The sequence below is a fragment of the Felis catus genome, chromosome B1, assembly GCF_018350175.1.
Source record: "Felis catus isolate Fca126 chromosome B1, F.catus_Fca126_mat1.0, whole genome shotgun sequence".
Lineage (NCBI taxonomy): Eukaryota > Metazoa > Chordata > Mammalia > Carnivora > Felidae > Felis > Felis catus.
The window spans coordinates 137,763,348-137,773,726 of record NC_058371.1 but is presented as its reverse complement, the minus strand read 5'-3'; the positions used below and the strand labels follow the sequence as shown (position 1 = coordinate 137,773,726).

General features: G+C 40.6%; 1 protein-coding gene across 3 annotated transcripts; it reads left to right on the top strand.

The window, feature by feature from the left end:
- The first annotated feature begins 715 nt into the window (after window positions 1-715).
- LOC101088927 (ferritin light chain-like) lies at window positions 716-10,028 on the top strand. Of its 3 annotated transcripts, none has more exons than XM_045056971.1 (3): window positions 716-726; window positions 1,193-1,198; window positions 9,368-10,028. In XM_045056971.1, exon 3 carries the CDS (start codon window positions 9,373-9,375, stop codon window positions 9,892-9,894), a length of 522 nt encoding a protein of 173 aa, XP_044912906.1. In that variant the 5' UTR covers window positions 716-726; window positions 1,193-1,198; window positions 9,368-9,372; the 3' UTR covers window positions 9,895-10,028. The 3 variants fall into 3 exon arrangements, with proteins under 3 accessions (XP_044912906.1, XP_044912908.1, XP_044912905.1); XM_045056973.1 differs by having other exon boundaries at window positions 9,364-10,028; XM_045056970.1 differs by having other exon boundaries at window positions 9,349-10,028.
- The last annotated feature ends 351 nt before the right edge of the window (window positions 10,029-10,379 follow it).

Sequence of the window (10,379 nt, the reverse complement as noted above, 5' to 3'; positions counted from 1 at the left end):
GTACACCTGAAACTCATGTTTTAACATTGTGTGTCAACTATAATTAAAAAAAAAAAAGATTGGAAAAAAAAAAAAGAAAAATAGAAAGATTATCATCCATGTAACAATTTGTAGTAAAGAAATTGTAGCAAGATGGCATCACAGGAAGTTCCTGAACTCACTTCTTCCATAGACACACGAAGTCTACAGATACGTATGAAATAATTCCCCCTGTAAAGGACTTGAAAACTAGCTAAATAGCTCCTTTACAACAGATAGTAAAAAGGCCACATTGAGAGGGAGTAAGAGAGGCAGTCTTGCCAAAAGCCTCAACCCCCACAGTAGGGACGGATCTCACAAACCTGGAGATTTGGAGAAGGAGTTTATGTCCTATGTCAGGCACCCCAAACCTTGAAACCTGCAATAGAGAGAAAATCCCCAATATGTCTGGCTTTGAAACCAACAGGGTTCATATCCAGGAGATTCAAATATATGGAACTGAGATACTTCTCTTACAGGGCTTGTGCACAAACTCACCTGACCCAAGGATAAACACTAAAGCAGTAGTGTGAAAAGCACCTAGACTATATGTGAAGGAGATTCATTTGCTAATCTTAAAGCATCTGCCAGAGGGGCAGAATTCTGTTGGGACTCTCTCTGGGGACTTACGTGCTGACAGGCACCATTTTTGTGCTCTCTCTCTATCTTGATAGTGCTTGTGGTCATGCCCCAGCCGTGTGCTCTTCCAGGCACCTGTGAAAACTGGCAGGCACATGCAATCCACACGGGGATGTTCCTTGATCACCTAGCTCTGGTGGCTGTGGTTGGGGACAGGGCATGCATTCCTGAATCCCACAGGACTATAATAATCAAAGACAGTTCTTGACAGGATGCCACCTGTAGGGTATTACACAGACAGCAGACTGAAACACATCCCCAGTATCCCTGTAAAAAAGGCCTATTTATGGGCTGCCTGGCTGGCTCAATCAGTGGAATACTCAACTCTTGTTCTTAGGGTTGTGAGTTCAAGCCCTACATTGGGTTAGAAATTACTTTAAAAAATAAAAGAACTTTTATTAAGAACTAAAAGGAGAAATCAAAAAATATTTTGAGACAAATGAAAATGGAAATGTAACTTACCAAATACAAAGGCTCATAAGAGGGGCACCTGAGTGGCCCAGTCGGTTAAGTGTCCAACTTCAACTCAGGTCATGATCTCCTGGTTCAGGGGTTCAAGCCCCATGTCAGGCTCTGTGCCAACAGCTCAAAACCTGAAGCCTGCTTCAGATTCTGTGTCTCCCTTACTCTGCCCCTCCCCCGTTCAAGCTCTGTTTCTCAAAAATAAGCATTAAAATTTTTTTAATTTAAAATTTTAAGGGGCGCCTGGGTGGCGCAGTCGGTTAAGCGTCCGACTTCAGCCAGGTCACGATCTCGCGGTCCGGGAGTTCGAGCCCCGCGTCGGGCTCTGGGCTGATGGCTCAGAGCCTGGAGCCTGTTTCCGATTCTGTGTCTCCTTCTCTCTCTGCCCCTCCCCCGTTCATGCTCTGTCTCTCTCTGTCCCAAAAATAAACGTTGAAAAAAAAATTTTTTTTAAATAAAAAAATAAAAAAATAAATAAAAATAAAAAAAATAAAATTTTAAAAAAAGCTCATAAGAAGCCACTGTGAACAATTTTACTAGCCTACTATCTTCCATCCTACACAAAAATTAACTCAAATTGGATTAAAGGCATGAATATACAATCTAAAACCATAAAATGTCTAGGAAAAAAAAGAAAACATAGGCAGTAAACTCCTTGAAATTGGCCTTGGCAATGATTTTTGGATCTCACACCAAAATCAAAGGCAACAAAAGAAAAAATAAACGAGTAGAACTACATCAAACTGAAAAGCTTCTGCAAACAAAACCATGAGCAAAATGAAATGGTGACCTACTGAATGGGAGAAAATATTTGCAAATCATCTATCTGATAAGGGGCCAATATTCAAAATATATATAAAGAAGTCATATAACTCAATAGCCAAAAAAAAAAAAAAAAAGCAATCTGATTAAAAAATGTGCAGAGGATCAGAATAGACATTTTGCCAAGGAAGACACATAGATGGCCAACAGACACATGAAAGGATGCTCAATGTCACTAATCATCAGAGAAATGTATATCAAAATTACAATAAGATATCACCTCACACCTGTTAGAATGACCATTATCAAAAAGACAAGAGGGGCGCCTGGCTGGCTCAGTCAGTAGAGCATGTGAGACTTGATCTTGGGGTCATGAATTCAAACCCCACGTTCAGTGTAGAGATTACTTAAAAAAATAAATTAAAATAAATAAAAATTAAATTTTAAAAAAGTTGCTGTTGAAGCACTAATTTTTAAAAAATGGGGGCGCCTGGCTGGCCCAGTCATTGGAGTATGTGACTCTTGATCTCCGTGTCGTGAGTTCAAACCCCACATTGGCCACAGAGCTTACTTAAAAATAAAAAGGAAAAAAGAGAGAGAAAAGACAAGAAATAACAAGTATTGGTGAGAATGTGGAGAAGAGGGAACACTTGTGCACTGTGGGTGGCAATGTAAACTGCTGCAGCAGAACAATATGGAGGTTTCTCAAAAAATTAAAAACAGGGGCACCTGAGTGGCTTGGTGTGTTAGGCGTTCAACTTCAGTTCAGGTCATGATGTCAGGGTTCGTGAGTTTGAACCCTGCGTGGGGCTCTGTGCTGAGTTAGTGGGGCTGGATCCCACTAACCCTGAGGTCATGAACTGAGCCAAAATCAAGAGTTGAACATTTAACCAGCTGAGTCCCCTAGCCCCACACATTACTATTTTTTTTGTTTTACATTTATTTATTTTTGAGAGACAGAGTGAGACAGAGCATGAGCAGAGGAGGGGCAGAGAGAGAATCTGAAGCAGGCTCCAGGCTCTGAGCAAGCATTTAGCACAAAGCTCCAGGTTCTGAGCAAGCATTCAGCACAGAGCCTGATGCAGGGCTCAAACCTATGAATCGTGAGATTATGACCTGAGCCAAAGTCAGACACTTAACCAACTGAGCCACCCAGGCACCCCACACATTACTACCTTTAACCAAAGTAGCCAACTTTTGTTTTGTCCCGACATAGAGAAGCCTAGAAGACAGTAAACTAAGAAATATCTACCTAATTTTTGAGCACACATTTTAGATAATCTTTACAAATTTTAAGCTGATAAAACAAACCCAGGGATGCCTGGCTAGCTCATTTGGTGGAGTATGTGACTCTTGATCTTTGAGTTTGAGCCTCATATTGGATATAGAGATTACTTAAAAATTAAAAAAAAATCTTTAGGGCACATACACCCCAATATTTATAGCAGCGCTATCAACAATAGCCAAATTATGGAAAGAGCCCAAATGTCCATCAACTGATGAATGGATAAAGAAGGTGTGGTATATATACACAATGGAATACTACGTGGCAATGAAAAAGAATGAAATCTTGCCATTTGCAACAATGTGGATGGAACTAGAGTGTATTATGCTAAGCGAAGTAAGTCAGAGAAAGACAAGTATCATATGATTTCACTCGTATGTGGAATTTAAGAAACACAACAAATGAACATAGGGGAAGAGATAGAAAAATAAGATGAAAAGAGAGTGGGAGGCAACCATAAAAGACTCTTAAATATAGAGAATAAACTGAGGGTTGCTGGAGGGGAGGTAGGTGGGGGGGATGAGTTAAATGGATCATGGGCATTAAGGACAGCACTTTTTGGGATGCGCACTGGGTGTTATAGGCAAGTGATGAATCACTAAATTCTACTCCTGAAACCACGACTACACCATATGTTAACTAACTTGAATTTAAATAAAAAAAATCTTTAAAAATGTTTTTAAATAAAAACCATTTTATATTTTTAATCTTAAACAATTATTAGAAAGGATAACTTAACTTATAAGGTCAATATAAAAATTTATATAAATTAAAGCATGAGAATTTTAATTTTAGTCCTATAAAAGTTAAAATATAGTGTTAGCATTAATATTATACAATAAAACACAGTTTACTTTTTCTTTCTTTTAGAGATGTTTGATTATTTACATGGACTAGGTATTCCTAAACTGCATAGATGGCAACAGAATTATTTTTTTTCTAGTCAACCCACCTTTAAAATTTCTCAAGTGAGGGGAAGAGGGATAGGACAGAAGGGGGAAAAAGTGAGTGGGAACAAGCTTTAGACAAATACAAAATTATCATTGGAGAAAGGCTAATAATCTTTCTGTTGCAAGGTGAGAAAAAAGTTTAGATTTAGAAAAACTCATTTCAACACACACACACACACACACACACACACACACGAGTCGTTAACAACTGGTTTAAACAGTAACTTGGGCTCTTGGCAATTTTATCAAGTCAAAGAATAAGAATGGAAATGAAGGATGTTTATGGAAGGAGGGAGTCCTCCTTAAAAGAAATCTCTTTTAGACAGATAAGATAGACAGTCCCAGGGTACCTGGGTGGCTCATTTGGTTAAGCTTCTTGATTTTGGCTCAGGTCATGATCCCAGAGTGGAGCACTGTGTTGGGCTCCATGCTGAGCATGGAGATTGAGATTCTCTCTCTCTCCCTCACTCTGCCCCTCTCCCTAGCTTGGGCTCCAAAGAAAGAAAGAAAGAAAGAAAGAAAGAAAGAAAGAAAGAAAGAAAGAAAGAAAAGTAAAGAAACAAAGAAAGAAAAAAACAAAGAAACAAAGAAACAAAGAAAAAAGAAAAGGTAGACAATTCCCTTACAAGAGGTTCTTTCCCCTTTTCATTCTAAGGCATCTCCAAAATGAAAAATATAATTTATGTCAAAATTCTGCAGAGTAGCCACTACAACTCCAAACCATCCTCTGTGAAGTTATGTCAGCGAGCAGTGCAAATTCATTAGTAGGCAACCCATTAGAAGTTGGTTGACAGCTGGTCAAAAATAAAAGTATCACAGAGTTTTGGACCCTAACCCCAAAGATAAGTTGCCCTGCCTACTTACTCAAGAAATCAGCATGACCCTGAAGCGACAGAGAGATCATAAAAGTCCAGATATAGCACAAAATCCACGCAATCAAGGACAGAGAGCCCTCGAGCAGGGGTAACTCAAATGGTCTCAGATGTGCATGTTCTTACTGAATGGAGGTCCGAGTCATAGCAGGAGGGTCTTAGCCATCCGTGGTAGTAATTGTTCTGGCCCAATCAGCCAAAGACCATCTGGGACAAACCTGTAGTCAAACAAAATGAGGTTCACTCATTTGTTGCAATGAGAGACACTGCACCTGGAGAAACTATGGGATGTCCCACTAAACAAAGGAGAAGATGAGTTATAGGATTTGGGGGAAGAGTGACATTTAGGCGAAATTTAAATGAAGTAGTGTTTTGATAGGATCAAAGCAAAGCAAGGTCATATATAAAGGAGGCAAGGTCAGATCTGGACTGCAAAATTGAACAGGCACCTGTTTCTTTGAAAATTGCAAAGTTGAAGTAAGGGTGGAATATTGTCTTCAGAAACCTCTTCTCTGAAGTTCCACACCTGGACTGCAAATCAGTTTTGCCTCTGTGGGCCTTAGATTCTCTGAGAAAGAGTGGGATATTTCATTCTTCTTGATGTTATTTCAAACAGCAAAGTTTCTAGTCTATGATTTCAAGCATCAAGTCACTCAACATAGGGGGCTGTTTTGATGCTTTACCACTGCACCATGTCTCTGGGGGGAACATTATTATTCCTTGTTAAATTTATGCTAACTTTATCTGTATCTGTCCTCCTAGACTGACACATAGCAGGGCATATTTTTACTTTGCCAGCTCCGGCCAATTTAATACTTTCTCAAGTTTAAAGCCTGCCAAAAAGTGATGCTCTTTCTAACACTATTCAGGACAGAAAAAAAAATAGGATTGAGATATTATAAATCAATTCTTACTGGTTGAATATACTTAAGGGGTATATACTGGTATATAGATGATCTTTTTTTTAAGTTTATTTATTCATTTTGAGGAAGAAAGAGTGTGGGTCTACAGGGGAAGGGCAGAGAGAGAAGGAGAGAGAATCCCAAGTCGGTTCCATGCTGTCAGCATGGAGCCTGATGTGGGGCTCTATCCCACAAACCATGAGATCATGGCCTGAGCTGAAATCAAGAGTTGGAGGCTCAACCAACTGAGCCACCCAGACGCCACTAGAGCATCTTGATAAACTTTTCCATAAGGATCCAAGCTAGGGAAAACAACTCTGAATACAAAACTGCAATGTTGCACACATAAAAGGGCACAGGTTTCTACACATTCACGTTTGAAATCCTAGCTATAAAAGGATGAGACATTGGACAAATTAGATGCCTTTGCTGAAGTTTTCATCAACTTGTACTCAGCAAGTTACTTCACACTCTAAGCTGGATTTTTCTCATCAGGTTAGTGTGAGAATTAAATAGGTTAACAGCTAAATATATCTATCATTGTTCTTTGAAATGTAAAAGAAAGTGTGGAGGAGGGGACCCTAGAATTACAGATGTATTCCTCCTAGCAGATGGGGGGTGGGGAGAGAAATAATTGTAGCTTGCACAGGGGGAGCAGGGGTCTAAAAAGATAGTCTCTATGGTGTGTTGTCTTTTCTAAAATGATCTTTTTCACATTAAAACATTTTTTAAATGTTTATCTATTTTTGAGAGAGAGGGAGACTGAGCACGAGCAAGGGAGGGGCAGGGAGGGAGACACAGAAACTGAAGCAGGCTCCAGACTCTGAGCTGTCAGCACAGAGCCTGACGCAGGGTTCGACCTGGGGCTCGAACTCACAGACTGTGAGATCATGACCTGAGCCAGTCAAATGCTTAACTGATTGAGCCACCCAGGCATCCCGATCTTTTTCATATTAAAACATTTTTAAAGTTAGGTTACAGGTTAAAGGCTGTATATACATTTAATACAGTATTTCTTAATTTCAACATGTTTGGATTTCTTTTTTTAATAATTTGTTTTTTTTAATGTTTTTATTTATTTTTGAGACAGAGAGAGGCCGAGCATGAGCAGGGGAGGGGCAGAGAGAGAGGGAGACACAGAATCCAAAGCAGGCTCCAGGCTCTGCACTGTCAGCACAGAGCCCGACATGGGGCTCGAACCCACAAACTGTGAGATCATGACCTGAGCTGAAGTCAGACACTTAACCGACTGAGCCACCCAGGCACCCCTACATGTTTGGATTTCTTAATGACTGTTATTTTCTTTTAATTTTATTGCATTGACGTTAGTGAAACTGGCCTGATTTCTGTGTTTTGAATTGTGTTTGGTTCATAAAGGCTCAAAACTCGTATATCTTCCTTGCGTTTTATACTTTTATCAATATGAGATATTTCACATTACCTTCTTTGCTTTTTACCTTGAATTCACTTTTCCCTTATACCAGTACTGTTAGTATATTGTTGTAATCCTGTATATTTTCTGATGTCAACATATATTTTTTAAGTTTACTTATTTATTTGAGAGATAGAGCGAGAGATCACAAGCAGGGGAGGGCAGAGAGAAAAGGGAGAGAGACAGAATCCCAAGCAGGCTCTGCATTGTCAGTGTGAAGCCCGCCATGGGGCTGAACCCAGGAACCCACAAGATCATGACTTGAGCCAAAGTCAAGAGTTAGACCCTTAACTGACTGAGCCACCCAGGCGCACCCCCCCCCCCCACCAATGTCACAATTTTTAACCTTCTTGCATCATTTTCTTTTGGATATATCTCTTATAAATGGCATCTAACGTGTCTTTATTTTACCCATTCTGTCTTATATCATTTGAATTTGATTCATCCATGCCATGGTTTCTGTTATGTTTGGATTTACTTACTCCAGCCACCTGAATTTGTGCCTCGAATTTATCATTTTTTCTTCTAAGTATATTATCTTTCTTTTTAACTTTCTTTCTTTCCAACTATGTCAGATAAACTCTAAGGTGGCAAACACCCCGTTATCCCCTCTTCCTCATATGCACGCTTTTTTGTTAATGATCTACCCTTGACTGTGGATGGGATTTCTTAATTGCTTCTAATGAACAGAATACGGCAAAGGTGGTGAGATATCACCCCCATGATTACCTTACCTTGCATAAGACTCTGTTTTGCTATCTGACTCACTCCAGAGACTCTTCATACGGGCTTAATGAATCTGAATGGATCATTTAGACAAAGCTTATCCTGGATTGGATATTTAATAATTTTCTTTCCCACTAAAGCAGAGGGAGGGCAGATTAATTTTAGGTTAAAAAAAAATTGTGGTTGAGTGCCTGGCTAGCTCAGTTGGAAAAGCATGTGACTCTTGATCTCGGAGTTGTCAGTTCAAGCTCCATGGTGGGTGTGGAGATTACTCAAAAGTAAAATCTTAAAAAAAAAATCCCAAACAAACACACAATTGTGTTGTGCCCTACAGTGTTGTTTTATTGGTGGGAAATTGGCCAGACTCCAATATACATCAGTGGGGGTAACAAATGCATTATGGTACAGCCTTATGATGATTTATTACATAGCCATGAATTCTTATTTGGAACAAACAAATCACAGAATCCCAGAATATCAGGATTGACTAGAATGTCATATTTCCACTGAATAAAAGGTCCAGTGTAAGAGGAAAACAAAAAAACAACTTCTGTTTTTTACCCTGTACATCTGAATTGTAGTAGGAAATAAAATTTTGAAGTTATTTCACAAGGCTGTCATCAGGAAATGAAGACAAAAGAAAAAAATCAACAAATAAAAATAATATTTTTAACCCATTCACGCCCCAATCTAATATGAAATTAAGAGTTTGGTTTTTTTTTAACGTTTATTTATTTTTGAGACAGAGAGAGACAGAGCATGAACAGGGGAGGATCAGAAAGAGGGAGACACAGAATCTGAAACAGGCTCCAGGCTCTGAGCTGTGAGCACAGAGCCCGACACGGGGCTTGAACTCACGGACTGCGAGATCATGACCTGAGCTGAAGTCGGCCGCTTAACCAACTGAGCCACCCAGGCGCCCCAAAATTAAGAGTTTTTATACCATCTATAGACCAACTTCCCTGATGAACATGGATGCAAAAAATCTTCAACAAGATACTAGCCAACTGGATCCAACAATACATTAAAAAAGATTATTCACCAGGACCAAGTGGGATTTATACCTGGGATACAGGGCTGGTTCAATATCCGCAAAACAATCAGTGTGATTCATCACATCAATAGAAGAAAGGACAAGAACCACATGATCCTCTCAATAGATGCAGAGAAAGCATTTGACAAAATACAGCATCCTTTCTTGATAAAAACTCTTAAGAAAGTAGGGATAGAAGGATCATACCTCGAGATCATAAAAGCCATATATGAAGACCCTCATTACCTCAGTGGGTAATGAGGAGACTTAGCTCCTCATTACCTACCAACCATGAGCTCCCAGATTCGTCAGAATTATTCCACCGAGGTGGAGGCCGCCGTCAACCGCCTGGTCAACATGCATCTGTGGGCCTCCTACACCTACCTCTCTCTGGGCTTCTATTTCGACCATGACGATGTGGCTCCGGAGGGCGTGGACCACTTCCTCGAGTTGGCTGAGGAGAAGCGGGAGGGCGCGGAGCGCCTCTTGAAGATGCAAAACCAGCGCAGCGGCCGCGCCTTCTTCCTGGACATGCAGAAGCCCTCCCAAGATGAGTGGGGTAAAACCCTGGACGCCATGGAAGCCGCCCTGCTTCTGGAGAACTTGAACCAGGGCCTTTTGGATCTGCATGCCCTGGGTTCTGCCCGCGCAGACCCCCATCTCTGTGACTTCCTGGAGAATCACTTTCTAGATGAGGAGGTGAAACTCATTAAGAAGATGGGCGACCATCTGACTAATCTCCGCAGGCTGTCCGGCCCCCAGGCCGACCTGGGCGAGTATCTCTTCGAAAGTCTCACCCTCAAGCACGACTAGAAGTCTCTGGAGCCCAGCAGCCTTTGAGAGGGTCCCTCTGGCATTCCCCCCAGATGTCAGGGCTTGTGCCTGAGTCTCTCCTTGCAGCCACTAGGCAGCTTTTTAACCAACCTAGAGCCCTCCCAAGCCATGAACCAAATGAAAACAATAAAGCTTTTTTGCAGAAAAAAAAAAAAAAAAGACCCAATGTTATTATCCTCGGTGGGGAAAAACTGACAGCTTTCCCCCTAAGGTCAGGGACAAGACAGGGATGTCCACTCTCACCACTGTTATTCAACATAGTATTGGAAGTCTTAGCCTCAGCCATCACACAGCACAAAGAAATAAAAGGCATCCAAATTGTCCAGGAGGAGGTCAAACTTTCATTCTTCGCAGATGATGTGATAGTCTATATGAAAAACCCAAAAGATTCCATCCAAAACCTACCAGAACTAATTCATGAATTCAGCAAAGTCGCAGGATATAAAATAAATGCACAGAAACTG

Bases quoted from the DNA above. Each gene is read 5' to 3' on its own strand.
- LOC101088927 (XM_045056971.1), top strand. From the start codon at position 9,373: ATGAGCTCCCAGATTCGTCAGAATTATTCCACCGAGGTGGAGGCCGCC.